General features: G+C 40.0%; 1 protein-coding gene and 1 long non-coding RNA gene across 2 annotated transcripts in view; both read right to left on the reverse strand.

The window, feature by feature from the left end:
• Window positions 1-547: 547 nt before the first annotated feature.
• Window positions 548-19,198, reverse strand: part of LOC121779716 (structural maintenance of chromosomes protein 6B-like) — a 36,843-nt gene continuing 18,192 nt past the window's right edge. The window contains exons 11-18 of the mRNA XM_042177106.1: window positions 4,702-4,734; window positions 4,522-4,624; window positions 4,334-4,413; window positions 4,150-4,228; window positions 3,968-4,025; window positions 1,953-2,050; window positions 1,053-1,147; window positions 548-801 (exon numbers count right to left, since the gene is read on the reverse strand). Coding sequence (XP_042033040.1) covers window positions 744-801; window positions 1,053-1,147; window positions 1,953-2,050; window positions 3,968-4,025; window positions 4,150-4,228; window positions 4,334-4,413; window positions 4,522-4,624; window positions 4,702-4,734 — 604 coding nt within the window. The 3' untranslated portion in view covers window positions 548-743. The remainder of the gene's footprint in view (window positions 802-1,052; window positions 1,148-1,952; window positions 2,051-3,967; window positions 4,026-4,149; window positions 4,229-4,333; window positions 4,414-4,521; window positions 4,625-4,701; window positions 4,735-19,198) is intronic.
• Window positions 5,315-5,594, reverse strand: LOC121779717. The gene is made up of 2 exons (XR_006045891.1): window positions 5,480-5,594; window positions 5,315-5,401 (listed from the first exon to the last, which is right to left on the reverse strand). It is a non-coding gene; the product is annotated as an uncharacterized LOC121779717 (long non-coding RNA).

Raw genomic sequence — 19,198 nt, forward strand, 5'->3', positions numbered from 1 at the left:
GGACTAGGAAACGGTTGTGCACCAAACCATTCGGGGTTCCAATCGTGATAGGGAGGGTTGTCATCGCCTTGGCTGGACATTGTTATGGTATGAGAGAATGAAGATGAAAATGAATATGGGAGAATGAAGATGAGAATGGATATTTGAGAATGAAGATGAGAATTGTGTAGTTTGATGTGAATTTTTGGGTGTGAAAGTGGGGGTATTTATAGATGAAAGTGTGTATTTTTGGAGGGGAAAAAATAAAAAAAAATTAAAAAGTGTAAAAATCGGTAATAAACGGTTATAATTTTTTTGGGAAGTGAAAAAAATTTTTTATCGTTTTTTTAATTAAAAACCGATTTTAAATTAAAAAAAAATATTTAAAGGCAACGGCTATGCAGTTGCCCAATCGCCGCGCGGCGCGAGCGCAGCGGCGGCGAGACACATCCGTTCCAGCGGCGCGGACGGCGGTGGCGACGGCTGCCACCGTTGCGGATGCTCTAAGTAGGCAAAAATTAAGTGAGCAAAACAATGCTGTCTAGGAAAGCAAGTTCACACCAAGTCACTCCTCAACATGACTCGTAGACTAAGTGAAACTGCAAGCAAGAATCTGTGCCATTTCTGAACCCATAAACACCAATGCGAAAAACTTACATAGTTAAAGCGAAGAGACCACCTAACAGAGATGATAAAAAAAACCTAGATAATTGGCAGAACTGATAGTCGAAACACCCTGTGATACGAGTTGCAGTTTTGAAGAATCACCCTCGAGGAGCACCCATTTGTTGCTTCTTGATCCTTTCATCATTTTTAACCATACTGAACAAAGCGCAGAAGACGATGGATTTGAGTGTATGCCCAAGTATATTAATTTTCACTAAACTAGAAATTTCATCATTGAGATCTACCCATTCCGCACGATTAACATAGCTCTAAACGTATAGTTTAATGACACAAAACCCGATTTTTTATGCTCGAAGCTGTTAAATAGAAGCCAGCAGGATTTTGCACAGTAGATAAAAGTCTAGAAAAGCATAAGAAAATGGATGGGTTGATTTATGCTCTGTTACCTGATGACATGTGGGGTTATAAATATCCATTGAGAACCTTGGGCCAAAGCAAAATCCACTATAGCATCCAAGCTGATTTTTCTGCTAACTGCATCCTGCAATTTAGAGCAGCATATAAAATTATGGCTCTTATCTAGTTATTTAGTTTCAGATATCATAATGATGAGCACTGACTACATGAACCCCATCGTACTTGAAGACACTGTGAGTCATGTGAATCATATTGAAGTATATGATCGAAGAAATACATGTATCATTAACATTGATAGCACCACCAAAGCCAATATTCAATTCTGGGTTACAAGTAACATGATTTTCAGCTGAACATCAAGACTCGAAACCAATATTTACTTTAAACTAAAACGATTTTCTGTTAAGCAAACTGAATAACTGAAAGACCACTACGATTCAATAAACTTGTATGGTACAGTACAAGGCATATAGATATGCTTCTCATTCTTCTTTTCTATGCATATAAGAAATCTTATAAAAACGGTTCTTGTTTAAAGTACTATATATTCAGTATATTTAGCTAGTTTATTGGGCATCGACTTGCTTTTTTTGTAACCATCGAGGAAACCTACAGATGCCACTTTATTGTTACCAGTGAGGAAACACATTCTGATGATATTTGCTCTTTGCATCATTGTATCATATATTAATAAATATGCAGTTCCTTCCACAGTTGTAGTAATTTTATATGGTATATATTGAAGGATTCCCAAAATTTCTGTATCCTTAATTTTCAGAATATATCAAAACCTAAAACATGTCAACCCTCAACTCCAAATGATTTACAATAATCAGAGAAAATTTAAATTAATGACAAACGCATAGGATATAGTCAATCTAGAAGCATTTTGTGGATAGGAAGCCAAAAGTAATTGAGGGAGGACATACCATAAATACATCAAATTCATCCATTGCCCGAAAAGGTGCTTCTGTCATCTCATGAAGTGCAAGGGCAAAACATAATGTTGAAAAGGATCTCTCACCACCTGTTGAAACATCAAATAACAGTTAATCGCAAGCAATACCACCATACCCGATTGTGTTTTGTTTCAGTTCAATTTTTTTTTTACTTTTTTCTGTTTAATATAAAAGTGTAAGCCAATGACAAAATTCTAGGAATCACAAGCCAAAAGAAATGTGCAATGCATTAATTTAATCATTGATCAAACAGTATTTGCTCGCTGTTCTAACCAGTTCAGACAATTAAATGATAAATCTAAAATGCAGATAGAACGAGATGTATGAGAGGCATTGCCTGAGTTTTAAACTAACTATTTTACTTTTGTCTTTTCATTAGCATTAGCACTGTGGATTGGCATTGTGCATTTCCGTAATCTTTGGATTCCAGACATGCCAAAGTTGTTAGAGTAAAGAGACGAAGAAGGCTGGCAACGAACAATAAGAATAGAAAATATAGTTGATATTAATATATAAACTGAAACGAAACAAATGATAATACTCTTATGAGGACACTCATCTAATGAGGCTCTACGACATATTATTCCTTAAACTAAACAAATGATTGAACATTGCTCACAAACCTCAAGGGGCCTACATGTAGGACCTTCAAAAGATTAAAAAGACTAAGGAAATAAATATTACGATAATGATCATAGTGTAATAATTAGAAACTCCACTCCACCACCTCCACCATCCTGTAACCTCTCCTTGTAATAACTCTTCACTACTCCATTATAATCACAATATAATTATTGCAGCACAATGTTCATGTTTGAGAACATGAGGCTGCATGCAAAACCAAACAATTTATCAGAGGAATCATGTACTGAGGCAGGGCCGGCAGTAGTGGAAATGGCATAGGGAAGCCAAGAAGAAAAATTGTGGGTTCAGACCAACGGAAAGGCAACTCTGGATCGAAATGTTGCGGCAAGAAGAACAAGGGGGGTGTGTTTGATAACTTAGGCACTGCCGCAAACACTGTGGTGGCAGTGGGGCAACAGAATTAATCGGAACCAAATTTGTATACCAAACTAGCACTCATGTTGCCCTTAAATTTTAAGGAAGGGCGGAGCGGGAAAAGGCAAAAGCAAAGTAGAGGTTTGGTCAGGCAGCTCGAGCAGATGGGCAGTCGCGGACTCGCGGTTCACTCTGATCCAGAGGAAGGGTGTAGCAGTGCACGACAATGTGAGCAGTTGGCGTCAGGTAGGGGCGGTGTGGAGAGAATGTAGAGAGAGAAGTGTGGAGAGAAATGCAGAAAGCGAAGGGGGATTTAGGGATTTTGAGATAATTGAAGAGAGGTGTGGACAATAGGGTACACTACTCATCCGAAAGTCTAAAAATTGGGTACGTATTAGTTTTATTAAGCTCCCAACTTACTATTAGTTTGACTATCCTCATTGGCTAATTAGGTAAACTAACACTAATTTGAAAGTGATGATCTAAGTATTGTACCCTATTTCTAATCAATTTGAGACGTTTCATTCTTTATTTTTGTTCACACCTTATATCTACACATAAGTATATTATCATTTCTACAGAATATGTTCAAAGAGCTGGTTGTTTTGCAGCAATATACAAATAAGCTCTTACTCCCTCCATCCGCGAAATGTTGTCCAAGTTTGACTTGGCATGGGTTTTAAGAAATGTGAAGAAAAAGTGAGTGGAAAAAGTTAGTGGAATATAGGTCCCATATTTATATATTGGTTTTATAATTGAATGTGAGTGTAATGAGTTAGTTGAAAGTAGGGTCCATTTACCAAAAATAGAAAAAAAACAAAGTGGACAACATTTCACGGACGGACCGAAATGGCAAAACTGGATAATATTTCACGGACGGAGGGAGTAGCAATTATTGTAAATTAGCACAAATGATACAAAATTGGTTTCTCCATATTGTCCACTAGCAGTCAAAACATGAAACATATATCTGCAAAGGATCAAACCTGAAAGTCCACTAGTGTCACGAACAGTGCTGCTTGATGCATCTTGCGGCATCTTTACCTGGTAAGATAGGAACAATGAGGGAAATTATCCAGCCACATATCACTTATTTTTAGATTGGAGACATGGAACCTTGAAAGTAACCATTCTGATCAGGTAGAGTTTCATAGTTCAAGCACTTTACCTCTACTGAGAGAGTCTGCTCTTCATAACTAACTTTGATCTGACCACTGATCCCTTTCTTTTTCAAATGGCCATTGAATCTATCAGATATAATCATTAGATCACAAATCATTGTCCTCCTACAAATAGAGAAAGAAAGATACATCTAATGAGGGGACAAAAATAAAAAAGAGAAGAGGTCCTACTGCCATGTTAGCTGACGCTTCAAAAGAGTAGCGTTCCTCTGGAATTTGCCCCATCTCACGTTTAGTGCCTTTTCACATGCCTAAAATGAACTTTCATATAAAATTAACATACTTCAAGATGCAAAACAAGTATAGACCACTTTTATAGCAAAGAACAAGCGTGAGACATTAAGGATGCTTTAACTCACTTCCAACTTTTCCTTGAAGGCTTTGTAAGTACGCAGTTTTCTTGATATTTTACGCTCTTTTTTCTCATGTAACATTCTGAGATCATCAATTGATTCTGGAAATCTGCATTAGAAACTACCATTTCAAACCACAGAAGCACAAATCAACCCAATGTCTATGTATTTCAATATTTTACTTAACTTTGGCCCTCACGCTTAAGTCTTTCAGTCAACCTAGTAAGTTCAGCACTGAGGGTCTCGGGATTGCTTTCCTTAAGGCATCCTAATGCCTCAATCTCACCCTCGGGAATTATAATTGACGCTTTATGACGACTCTCCTGCAATTTCATCATAAACCAAGTGTAGATTTTATTTGAGAACAAACTTACAATTGAGACCTATGAATGCAGTGATTAAGTAATGTCGGTTTAAATGGGTAATAGGGAAATTAAAAAAGGACGATCGCAGGGGAGTAAAATCGGAAACAATTGTGTTAGAACTGATGCGGCAAGGCAAAGCTATTAGAAAAGTAAAAATATATTAGCACTTGAAGAAACTTAAAATATCTACTAAAGACACCACCATATCAACTACAAACACAAAATGTAATCCATCTCTTTCCATAGCACCTGACAGCTGTGCTCAAGCTCCCGATACCCTGCCTCAGCATTTTTTAGGTCAGCAAGGACTTTTGTTTGCATAACTCCTTCATAATGCTTTTTATCCTGAACAAGAATCATATAGGTAAACGTCAAAGAACTTGTAGCAAAAAGAAGGGAAACAGTGAGAATAAGTAAGAAGGCAAAGAAATGGACCTTTTCTGCTTCTTTTAGATCTCTCTCAATCATCATTAATTCATTCTCTGCTTCTGCTAATGCCTCAATTTCTGTCTTTGCCGAATCTACATTATAAATGCTAAAGTAAGGAATAAAGAAACCAATAAGACTCAACATAACTAATTGATACAGAAAGAGGATACCACAAAGATTCTCCAGTGACATTTTAAGTTCATTAGCTTTAGTTCCGGCTTCTTTCACCCTATTATGAACTTTTGCTAGTAAAGCTTTTTTTTTTCTTGTATTTCATCTTGCAGTTTCTGCACATAAATTCCAAGTCAGAAAACATGAATAGATAACTATATAAGATGCCCAATATACAGACCAGATCTCTCTAGCTACACTATTTAATTAGCTCTAGAAAGTAGGCCAAGGATTAAGGTGGAATTATTAAAAAGACGCACAGATATCTCTTGACGAATGTCGTCCAGATTAGAATCATCTGCTCCATTAGCTTCTGAGGAAAGCAGTTTCTTCACATCTTTCAGGTCTAATTCTTTTGACCTACAATGCCGCTCCAGATCCATGCGCCTTCTCTGCAAGAATTTAGACCAACTATGAATCAGCATAACGAAGCAACACTTCAGAAAATACAAAAAAATGTACGAACAATTTTAGCATAATTCATAAATTGAATACCATAAGCAATATGACTATATGTATTTATCCTAATTTCATTTAATTTTTTACTTGAATTTCTTTTAAGAATGCCTTGTTATATAGTACTCCCTCTGTCCCAACTAAGTTGAGTCTTATCTACATTATTCCTTTTTTTACTTTACTATATATCCGCTTTAACTATTTATTACTCCCTCTGTCCCATAATAGATGGCACACTTGGGGAATGGCACGGGATTTTAAGAGATGTTGTTTTGTGTGTTAGGTGGAGGGATAAAATAGTATATTTATATTAATGTGAGAGAACTTTTTTCAAAAAAGGAAATATGACATTTTTGTGGGACAAACTAAAAAGGAAAGTGTGACATCTATTATGGTACGGAGGGAGTACGATTTTTTCAAAACGAGTGCAAAAAAAAAGTGACTCAACTTAGTTGGAACAGAGGGAGTATAGTCTTTTATTACAAAACGATCACGTCTTGATTTAATGTGAAGCTTTGTTAAGGTTCTTTTACCAATTGATTCAAACAATATCATTTAGCTCCTTACATGGAATATCTATTCCCATCAGCAAACTATTATGTCTTAATGAAATAATAATAATCCTCTAGCATTCAGCATAAGAGAGAGTTTAGTAAGTTAAGAGCAAGTTAAGAGCTCTTATATAGTGTTAACTATATTATTGATATTATACGCATGTTAGTCTTAGTAAATGAATCATGTTATTTTTATGGCCCGAGGAAGCCTACCTTAAAACATACTCTCTCCGTCTCCCAAAAATTGACAAAGTTGTATAAGGCACGGGTTTTAATGTGTAATTGGTAAAGTAAGAGAGAGATAAGAAAAGGTAAGAGAGAAAGGTAGTGGTAGTGGTAGTGGTGTTAGTGGATTGTGGGGCCCATGTTATTAACAGTTCAAAACTTTTCTTATTTAGACTTCGTCTAATTTGGAGGGCGGCCTAAAATGGAAATACTAGCCTATTTTTTTGGGACGGAGGGAGTATGTTTCAGTGTAGAAGATTAATCTTTAATTTTGTTAGATTACACTAGCAGCTTTGCTAGTTGGACCTACATAATGGCAGTTTAAGTCCGGAAAACTTACAATTGCTTTGGTGTTACATGACATCATGAATTTGCAATTAAGATTTAATGATAAGCAAGAATTATCTACAGGCTTTTAATGTTACAGTTCTATCGCTAATACTGAGACTGCAATTAATGCAATATTTTAGAGACTATTACTGACTCCAAAGTTGGAGGGTATGAGGGGTTGGTTACCTTCATATTGCCTAACGTGTTTCGGAGATCCGTGGTGCAGAATTGGGGTCGCCGGGACTGAGAACGGCGACCGGAATTGCACCTACACAAATGGACTGACGCGGGGAAGAAGATAGAGTAGAAACAGAGGAATTTTGCATTAAAGTATCAAAGATGTGTTTACAATGGAAGTAGCTCAGCTTATATAACAGAGTAGTACCCAACAAACAGCCTAACTACTTGGATTAACTACCTATCATACGCCATGTGCTGATTCAAAAATCTCAACAAACGATCCACGTGTGTATGCATCCATGCACACGTTTATTTCGTGTAAAAATCACCTTAGCGTTTATTTACTTCGATCTCGATCCATTTCATGCACCAAACGTCCCCCCCTCAAGTAACCTTGCCCTCAAGGTTGGAAAAGAGGGAAACGTTCCTTGATGTCATGAAGAAACTCCCACGTAGCATCCTCCGGGAACGAATTCGACCAATGAATCAAAACCTGCGTCGCCGGTTGATTTCCCCTCTTAACCAAGCGGCGATTTAAGATTTGTACCGGTTCCATGAATGTGGAATTTCCAGGGAAAGGCAGAGTGCCGTGAAGCTGAGAGAGTGGACCAACCATCCTCTTAAGTTGAGACACGTGAAATACGGGATGAATTTTAGCACCCGGGGGCAGAGCAATTTTGTAAGCAACCTCTCCAAACTTATCAATGATCTTAAAGGGCCCAAAGAATCGAGGACTGAGCTTGTGGAATTGGCGATCACGTAGTGTGTTTTGACGATAAGGTTGGAGCTTGAGATAAACCCAATCACCGATAGTAAAACGGCGATCCGAACGATGTTTGTCGTGTTGTTGCTTCATACGACGCTGTGCTCGGCCTAAGTGGAACTTAAGTACATCCATCATAGCCTCACGGGCAAGAAGACTTTCATTAACATCATGAACAGCCGAGTCCCCACGAAAATAAGGAATATGAATAGGAGGAGGGTAGCCATATAAAGCCTCAAAAGGAGTAGTTCCAATGGCCGAGTGGAATGAAGTATTGTACCAATATTCGGCCAAGCTCAGCCATTTACACCAGAGAGCAGGCTGATCCCCGCACATACAACGGAGATATGTTTCCAAGCAACGATTCACCACCTCGGTTTGACCATCGGTTTGAGGATGATAGGCCGTGGATAAGTGGAGCTCAACTCCTTGGAGTTTAAAGAAATCGGACCAAAACTTACTGAGGAAAACCTTGTCCCTATCGCTGAGAAGGATGGTAGGAAGGCCATGGAGCTTATAAACGTGATCAAGGAATGCCTGAGCCACGGTAAGAGCAGAGTAAGGATGAGTAAGGCTCATGAAGTGAGCATATTTGGTAAGTCTGTCGACCACAACCAGGATGGTGGATTTCCCTTGAGACAAAGGGAGTCCTTCAATAAAATCTAGGCTTACTTGTGACCAAGCAGCCTCGGGTATAGGCAGAGGCTGAAGTAATCCCGGGGAGGCACTATTGTCATATTTATAACGTTGACAGATATCACACTCCCGAATGAAGTTCCGGATTTGTTTCTCCATATTTGGCCAATAGAAAAGAGAAGAGAGTCTCTTAGAAGTAGCAAGCACCCCAGAATGACCCCCACTACTCGAATGGTGGAATAAATGGATGATTCTTAGACGTAAAGCTGAGTCATTGCCAACCACCAATCTGCCTTTCCTTCTCAGTTGGCCCCCTAACCAAGAGTATTTGGAAGGCAAGGACGGGTTCTGCTGTAAGTCAGTTATCACCATCTTTAATGCAGGATCTGAGTCCCAAGTAGATTGAATGAGGGGGTATAAATCATCAGAAACCGTAGTGATAGCCATGCAAAATATTTCTGATGAATGGACTCTAGAGAGAGCATCAGCAGCACTGTTCTCCACTCCTTTTTTGTAAGTAATCTCAAAATCAAATGCCATCAACTTGGAGAGCCAATTCAGTTGCCCCGGGGTGGTGAGTTTTTGCTTCATCAGGTGGCTCAGGGTCTTGTGATCAGTTCTAACCTCAAAAGGTTTAGAACTCAGATAATGACTCCAATAAGTAACAGCAAACACAATAGCAAGAAGCTCCTTATCATACACAGATAGACATTTGTTTTTTTGGAGAAAGAGCCTTGCTAATGAAGGCAATAGGATGACCAAGTTGCATCAATACAGCACCAATACCATAACTCGAAGCATCAGTTTCAATTACAAAGGGCAAGGAAAAATCAGGCAAGGCTAAAACTGGAGGGGAAATCATAGCCTGCTTGAGCTCCAGAAAAGCTTTCTCAGCTGCATCATCCCAATGAAATGCATCTTTCTTGAGAAGGTCAGTGAGGGGTTTACCAATAATGCCATAATTCCTAATAAATTTCCTGTAGTATCCAGTAAGACCTAGAAAACCCCTCAGCTTAGAGACATCCAAAGGTGTAGGCCAATCTTGCATTGCCTTAACCTTTTTAGGATCAGTGGAGACGCCATAAGCAGATATAATATGACCCAAGTATTCAACCTGATCCTTAGCAAAGTCACACTTGCTAGCTTTAGCAAAAAGGGAGTGATCCTTGAGCTTTTGAAAAACCAATCTGAGATGGTTCAAGTGAGTCTCTGTGTCCCTACTGTAGACCAATATATCATCAAAAAATACCAGTACAAACCTTCTCAAAAACGGCCTGAAAACATCATTCATCAAGCTCTGAAAAGTGGCAGGAGCATTGGTGAGGCCAAATGGCATAACCGCAAACTCATAGTGGCCATCGTGAGTTCTAAAGGCTGTTTTATGGATATCCTGTACTTCCATACGAATTTGATGATAACCAGCTCTAAGATCAATTTTAGAGAAAATAGAAGCACCTCTCAATTCCTCCAGCAATTCATCAATAAGAGGGATTGGGTATTTATCTTTAATAGTAAGCTTATTCAATCTCCTATAATCCACACACATCCTCCATGTGCCATCTTTCTTTTTAACTAATACCACTGGAGAAGAAAAAGGACTAGAGCTGGGCCGGATAAAACCTTGTTGTAGAAGCTCAGAAACTTGCTTCTCAATGATATTCTTCTGCAATGCAGAATGTCTATAGGGCCGAGAAGAAACAGGAGCAGCCTCAGGAAGAAGAGTGATCTTATGATTGTGGGATCTCATGGGAGGAAGTGTAGATGGTTCAGCAAAAACAGAGCTGTGCTCTTCCAATAATGATTGAATCTGGGGAGAGTGATGAAGTTCTACTGTAGAGTCACTTTTCATCGTGAAAAGGTCAGAGTGGCCCTCCTCATTCATTTGTATACAGCATAATTGAATACCATCATTATGAGACAGAAGCTTACTCATCTCCCTCTCAGATACAGCCTGCACAGTGTGGTCATTATAGCTCCCACGCAAAAGGTGTCTCTTTCCATTCAGGGTAAAGTCCATAGTTAAGTTTTTAAAATTCCATTGAATTTCACCCAGTGTCTCTAACCATTGGATACCAAGCACCATATCACAGTTTCCCAAAGGCAAAAGAAGCACATCAGTCAAGAAAGCAGTACCTCGCAAAAACCATTGCAACCCTTTACACATAGAGTTACATTCCAGTCGGTTTCCATCTGCTACATCGACAGAGACAGGAGTTACAGCCGTGAGGGTAAGGCCTAGCTTTTTAGCTAAATGTAAATCAAGGAAGTTATGTGTGCTTCCTGAATCGATGAGTATATGGAGAGCCTTTTTCCCCACACGACCAGTGACTCTCATGGTCCTAAAATGCTTTGAGGAAGAGCCATTAATAGCATGTATAGAAATCAGAGGGTTCTCATCCTCACCACTATCATCACACAAAGAATCAGAAGCTATTTCCACAGTGTGTAGACTATCATCAATTTCAAGTAGATAAAGTTGCTTCCGAACACAACGATGTCCTCGCTCAAATTTCTCATCACATCCATAACAAAGACCCTTAGCACGTTTATCAGCCATCTCCTCCTCAGTCAGTAAACGTCTAGATTTAAAAGCTGGAATAGTAGGTGTAGGAAGCAGGGGTGTGGAAGTGTTTTGAGAGCGAATATCAGAGGAAGTGAACCGACGAGTAGTAGAAGTGACATTCTCTTTCAATGGTACATACATGTCCTGTAATCGAGCTAAAGCATATGCATGCACTAGAGTTTGAGGCATAAACATGCGTACCGCTCGTTGAACAGTTGGTTTCAATCCATTAATGAAGTGACTAATTGCATAGGATTCAGAGAGAGAAACACGGCCCAATAGCAGTTCAAAACGATCATGATAGTCAGCGAATGAACCTGTTTGTTTGAGCGCAAGGAGTTCAGTCATTGGGTCTCCCAAGAGTTGCTCCCCAAATCGAGATTCAAGCGCCTGTAAAAACATCGGCCAAGGCGTCGACATAGCCCGATCCTGGTATTTAGCCAAATTCTGGAACCATTGAAGAGCTCTTCCTTCGAAATTAATCACGGCCAGACGGACTTTAGAGTCCTCAGGGGTCAAATCAACCGCGAAGAAATGATCGCAACGCAGGATCCACCCGGCTAAGTCCTCTCCGGCGAAGATCGGGAATCCTACTTTGGATTGGCGCGTAGCGAAGTATTGCTGGCGGTGGTGCGGTCCTCCACCAAATTGACCGTGTGAAGCTCCACCAGCAAAATGCCCAGCCATGTCATGCGTGTGAGGCGCGAAGCGAGTGAGGAACTCGTTTTGTTGGAGTTGCAGAGCCAAGAGACTTTCGCGAAGTTCCTTCATCGCTAGATCGCGAGATCCATCAGAGGTGTCACGGATCTTATCGAGCTCTACACGTCGCCTATCAGATTCAGCCATCCGATTGGAGAGATCCGCCATAGCTGCCTCTAGCATCTCCTCCAACCGACGCATGTCGCCGGAGCGTGTTTCGACCATCACAGGAACAGGATCGATAAAGCTGATACCACTTGGTGCAGAATTGGGGTCGCCGGGACTGAGAACGGCGACCGGAATTGCACCTACACAAATGGACTGACGCGGGGAAGAAGATAGAGTAGAAACAGAGGAATTTTGCATTAAAGTATCAAAGATGTGTTTACAATGGAAGTAGCTCAGCTTATATAACAGAGTAGTACCCAACAAACAGCCTAACTACTTGGATTAACTACCTATCATACGCCATGTGCTGATTCAAAAATCTCAACAAACGATCCACGTGTGTATGCATCCATGCACACGTTTATTTCGTGTAAAAATCACCTTAGCGTTTATTTACTTCGATCTCGATCCATTTCATGCACCAATCCGTTAAGAAGTTAATATACTTGTAATATGAATGCATTTAGATCAATATACTTGTAATATGAATGCACTTACTTTATCCTTAAGAAGTTAAAAACTCATAAAATAATTAGTCCATCAAAATTCCAACTTACTCTCTTCTTTTGTCGACTTAGTAGGTTACTAATATTAGCTTCACAAGTAGTACATCAAAATTTCAAAAAAATCTGCCAACTTACTCACTATTACTCCCTCCGTCCGCCATTAAATGTCTCATTTTTTCTTTTTCGTCCGTCCGCCAATAAATGTCTCATTTCACTTTTACTAAATTTGGTAAGTGGACCCTACATTTCACTCATTTCACTCACACTTTATTATAAAACTAATATATAAAAGTAGGCCCCACCTTCCACTAACTTTTCTACCCACTTTACTACTACATAAAGTTAAACAATTTCTTAAAACCCGTGCCGGTCAAATATGGGACATTTAATCATGGACGGAGGGAGTATTTCACAGGCTGTACCAAACAGCATAATATCAATACTAAACATCCCATTGATTTTCTATTGAAACAAGATCAATTAAATTTTGCAGCAGAAGATGAATTAGTGTGATGCATTCCTACAAAGAAATGGTATAAAAAAAGGCAAGAGAAGACTCTTGTTATTTGGATGTGCAGGGGTTCCAGATTAGCTTACATTTTGTACCCATCCGATGTGTAAACCTCCTTAAGGTTTGGTATCCTCTGATCAAAGGCAACAGTTTTACCAACTTCATAATCTTTGACAAGCACTTGCCTCTCAGCATTACCCTGCAAAAGATGCACATATAATATTAAAAAAGGGGGGTAATAGCACCAATACCCTGCTGAAGAAACAAAATATAAACAGGAAGACTCTTGATTAAACATGAAGGGGAAAATCAAATTTAACACTGCATAACCAAACAGCTAAAGCCTTCTCCAAAAAAAAAAATGTTTGCAGTAACTCTCTGAATGTATGCAATGTTCCTTTATTTTATATTTTTATAACAAAAGAAAACAATACAAGGAATGAACCATCACTATAGTGCAAAACCTTAAGATATATAGGCCACTTGGCCTTTAAAATAACGCAAATGTACCCATTTTGTTATCAATTCCATTTATGGGAAAAACGCCGATGAAGTTGGCGTGTTTATAAGTAAAAACGCCATTGAGATTGGCGTGTCTATACTGTAAAACGCCAACATAGTTGGCGTTTTACAATGGCACCGTATTCTGCTCGTATTTTTAACCAAAATACTTAAATTTGAACACGCCAATCGTGATGGCGTCTTGACTAAATAAAACGCCAAGTTCATTGGCGTGTTTAACGTTAAAAACGCCAACCTGATCGGCGTCTTTACTAAAAGACGCCAACACCATTGGCGTCTTTGTTCAGAAGCATATAATAGCAGCAGACAGTCGCGAAAAATAACCTCACATACCCACTTCGCGATTTTCTCTAGCAGCGGCCAAATCCTTCGCAAATTCGTCCGTGTCTTTGTGATTTCGCCCTCCATTCATCAATCGGTGCTAGTTTTCCCCAAATTCGTCCAATTTATTCGGTTAGTATGCTTATCTTTTACATTATTAGAGTAATTGTTGGATACTTAGCTATGGTTTGTAATGTGTTGCGATTTGAGTTGAAATATTGTGCATATGGATTATTTGTATGACGGTAGTGTTGATTATTATGTTGGATTGTTTGGGTTAAGTGAATTTGTGTATAAATTTGATTATAAACCAAAATCGTAGGGTTTGATAGCTTAAAAATTGGGCAAATTGATTTGGTTTATGTGGGTTTTGGTTAATGTCTTTTTTTAGTTTGAAATGTTAATTTTGTGTACATTGTTAGGTTGAAATTGAAATTGTTAGGTTGGTTAAACTAAAATTGGGTAAGTTGAATTGGTGGAAAATTGATGTATATTGTTTATTTGAACTGTTACTTTTGTGTAGGTGAATTGTGTTATGATGTGTAGGTGAATTGTGTTATGATGTTGAAGTTGTGTATTGTGAATTGTTTGATATAGGTGTTCCATTTTGTGATATTGTATTAAATTGTTTGTAATTATTGAATTTGTTTAGGTTTGTTTGTTGTTTAATTTGGAATATGAATGTTGTGTAGGTGATTTATGGCATCTTCTTCAACTTCTCGTCGTCGGCTCTTATGTGGTCCTGAGGACCCCTCCGTATTATATCTGCAGAGACAACACGTCTCTAATAACATATGGGCAGGAGTGCCATCGGAAGACGTACGGTGTAGAAGATACGAAGGAATCATATGGGATGTTCCCATAAATCCTCGTGTTTTGGCGGTTATAGATGAGATGGGGTTCGGCGGGATGTTGAGGTGTGGTCAACCGAAAGACATTGACCACCATCTTATCACCGCTTTGATTGAACGTTGGAGGCCAGAGACTCACACGTTTCACTTTCCAGTGGGTGAAGCGACTGTGAGCTTAGAGGACGTGGAGGTCTTATGGGGCCTCAAAACTGACGGTGAGCATCTGACGGGTTACATCCCCAGTAAGGATGTCAACTATTGGAAGGATGTTTGTTTGGATTTTCTTGGATTGATCTAAAAGAATTGAACTGGAAGCAGACAAGCTTATCAAATCAACTGCGGATTGAGTTGAGTGATGACCACGAGCAATACATGTACAATCAACGTGCTCGTGTGTATTGTCTGCTGTTACTGGGTGGTCTACTGATCCCGAACGCTACCGGTAATAAAATTCCCTTCTTCTACCTTCAGTTTTTCATGGATATAGAACAATGTGCTAGCTATAGCTGGGGAGGTGCGACTCTTGCCTGCTTGTACCACAATCTATGTGAAGCTGCACTTGGTAAGAGGACCGATGTCGGGGGAGCTCTTACATTGTTACAGCTGTGGGCTTGGGAAAGAATCCCAATTATTAGACCGCAGATGCTGAACCCCGCGCCCGTAGACTACTTACCATGTGCAGTCGCGTAAGTTGTCCACTAATTACTCTTTTAAGCATAATTTTTATTGATTTTTGTGTTGTTCGCTCATAATTTAATTTTTGTAGATGGACTGGTCGGGCCTCTTATGTAAAAGCACCGGGGCATTGCATTGAAACTTTTAGAGATCAGTTCTCAACAATGCATGCCAATCAGGTAATTTACGTAAACTAAATTGTTGCTAGTGTGTTGTTTTGATTGAACTTGTTTTGACTAAATAAGTTTCATATCTAGTTTATTTGGAGGCCGTATGAATCGCGAAATCTGCCAGATGTTTGTGTTGCCGGTCGTCCTATATGGACGTCGATGACAACACTAATCTGCTGGAATATGGTTGAGCCACACATGCCACAGCGGGTGTTGCGACAATTTGGGATTGTCCAACCTTATATCCCGATTGTCGACCGGTTCCACGGATCTGATTTTACGAAACAGGATCGACGTGGCAAAGCAGGTCGGAACTGGGTTCAGTGGCACGCCAATCATATACAAGATTGGCATAATAGGCACGACACGGTGTATGTTGATTTGGAGTACTCAATGGTGCCTGTTGCTACTGATGAGTACATGGATTGGTTTCGCCGGATAACCGTGGTGTACCTAACAAAACCTGGGGTGCATTCTCATGAGGGCTTCCATGAAACGGCGGCCTCTCATCACTACGCGGTAGATTTCAACAACTTTTCTTTGTTTAATTTCATAAGATGAAATGTAATTAACACTGAAAATTGTAGGTGGAGACCCTTCACAAAATACGCCACTTTCTTAGGGAGCAAGACATGTCAGGACGGCCGGATTTATTCACCATTTCGAGAATGGTTGAAGATGGCCTCCAGATATGTGGGGAAGCTGAGACGATGGACCACCGTCCTTCACAGCGCTCTGAGCTGGACCCTGACATGCCCGTGCGGCAAAAAGCGAAGCGGCGTGGAAAGAAGAAAGTTGGTGGAGAGTCGTCATCATCAAGGATGGATACTCAGTTGGTTGATGATTCTGATGACGATTTTGTGGCTCCACCTCCACCAAGATCTGCCGTGCGGGGTCGTCACTCAGTCAGCCACACGGGTGGTACAGGAGAAGATTTCGGTCTCAGCGATCAACAATCTCCACCTCGGTCTTCTGCGAGAGACGACATTGATTTAGAGAATGCCGTCGTTGAAGATACTCCTTCGTCTAGAATCCCTAAGACCAGCATCGGGAAGGGAATCCGTAGTCTGTTTATGCGTAAAAGGCGAGACGAGTGAACGTTGCCCGAACTTTTTATATTGGTGTTTTTACATTGATTTGAACGCTTTATATAAGTAATTTGATATATTGTATTGATATTGGTGTTTTTTCATTCATTTGGCGTATGTATATTAGTAATTTGATAAATCCGCTTTTTTATACGTGTGCATGTTGATAATTTGAACTCGTATAAGTTGGATTGGTACATTTTTTTGAAACACGCCACTCACGATGGCGTTTTTAACTTGAAACATTTTTCCAATCTTTTGCCACGCCAAGGCTGAGCTTCTGAACAAACACGCCAAGCTTACTAGGCGTCTTTTAAAACACGCCAACGACGATGGCGTTTTACCTATAAAACGCCATATTCAGTGGCGTTTTTTTAAACACGCCACTCAAGATGGCGTGTCTAAGTCCGAAATTTTTTTTGCAATTTTCTGCCACACCGAGGCTGAGTTTCTGAACAAACACGCCAAGCTTAGTAGGCGTTTTTTAAAACACGCCAACGACGATGGCGTTTTACCTATAAAACGCCATCGTCAGTGGCGTTTTTTTAAACACGCCACTCAAGATGGCGTGTCTAAGTCCGAAAATTTTTTTGCAATTTTCTGCCACACCGAGGTTGAGGTTCTGAACAAACACGCCAATCGGCGTTGGCGTCTTTAAAACACGCCAACGAAATAGGCGTTTCTAGATAAAAACACCAACTTAGATGGCGTTTTTAACACAAACCCGCCAACTTAGATGGCGTTTTTATTAAAAACGCCATCTTGAGTGGCGTTTTTAAAAAATTAAATTTTACGTTTTGCATATACTATGACTTGCCAAAATATTAGTAAAACAGAACAATGTTCTATTCAATAAATAACTACGACGCCGCCAAAATATAAGTAAAACAGAACAAACAGAACAATGTTCAATTCAGCTAAATAGTTGTTACCCATTCAGTTGTCTCGCCTTCTCCGGGTAAAGAAGCTACGGATACCCTTCCCGATTCTGGCGGTGGAGAGTCTAGACGGAGGAGTATCTTGCACAACGACATTCTCTAAATCCACCCCGAAATAATCGTCTCGCACAGAAGACCTAGGTGGAGAATGTGGGATATCACTGAGACCGATGTCTTCGCCTGTACCACCAGTGTGGCTGACAGAATGCCGACCTCGAACTACAGATCTTGGTGGAGGTGGAGGCATAACATCATGATCGGCATCATCAGTGTGGCTGATAGAATGACGACCTCGAACTGCAGATCTTGATGGAGGTGGAGGCATAAAATCGTCATCGGCATCATCTACCAACTGAGTATCCATCCTTGAAGAAGCATTCGGGCAGTTGCGTCTGTCGTGCCCTGGTTGACGGCAATGTTTACATCGGCGTCGGGCGCTTGGCTGGTCAGCTTCACGGACATCCATCTGATTAGGAATCCTAGTAGTACGATATCGACCTCGACTTTTAGGCATTAACTGGGCTCGTGAACATTGCAAAGTCCATTCAGGCACAGCCCAATAATCTTGGTGTCTGATTGGATTGAACACCGTAGAATACTGGTGTACCCAAACACTTGTGCGGTATACGTTATCAACAAGCGACAGCATGGGCTCGTTTCTAAACCGCGCAACTGCCGCTGCATGTGAACATGGAAGCCTCCACATCTGCCACTTTTGACATTTGCAGTTCGACTCCAAGTACTTTACCTTCCACTTATTACCGCCCTTTCCACCAATTCGACGCTTTGTTCGAACCACGTAAAGCCCTGCAATTGTGTTTGGGACTCTCACATTATGTAATTGACCTTTTACATCATTTTTGAACACCTTTGCATGGGCCCACGGGGTAAGTGGTGTGGCACACTGTGTTGATGCAATTGACCGCTCATTAAACCATTCTATTGTCCTCCAAAATATCAGATCAATGCAAGCTTTAATTGGGAGTTGTCTTGCGCCTCTCAACACATTGTTGTAAGATTCAACCATATTAGTGGTCATCTCACCCCATCTTTTGTGTTTGTCATACGCCAAACTCCATTTTTCTAACTCCACGGCATCAAGGTACTGCACAGCCTCGTTGTTGATGGTTCGAAGTAAACGACGTCTGATCTTAAACTTGCGTTTCTTTGTAGCAATACCAATTTTCCAAACAAGTTTTTTTACCATGATGCCTTTGTGATTCTGCAAAACATTTTTTCTAACATGTACCAAGCAAAATCTGTGATGCCCCACATTGGGTTCTTCTTTCCATATGGGAGAATTCATTGCATCTATGATTCCCACATGCCTATCAGATATTACACATATTTCATGCTTGGCTACGTGAATTCTAATACGTTCCATAAACCAATTCCAACTTTGTATGGTTTCCTCATCAACAATGGCATATGCAATAGGCAAACATTTCTTATTAGCATCAAATCCAACGGCAATAAGAATTTTACCTCGATATCGTCCACGTAGATGAGTTCCATCAACGGTTAAAACTGGTTTGCATAGTTGAAAAGCCTCCACAGCTGGA

The sequence above is a fragment of the Salvia splendens genome, chromosome 19 (assembly GCF_004379255.2).
Source record: "Salvia splendens isolate huo1 chromosome 19, SspV2, whole genome shotgun sequence".
NCBI classification, from domain to species: Eukaryota; Viridiplantae; Streptophyta; class Magnoliopsida; order Lamiales; family Lamiaceae; genus Salvia; species Salvia splendens.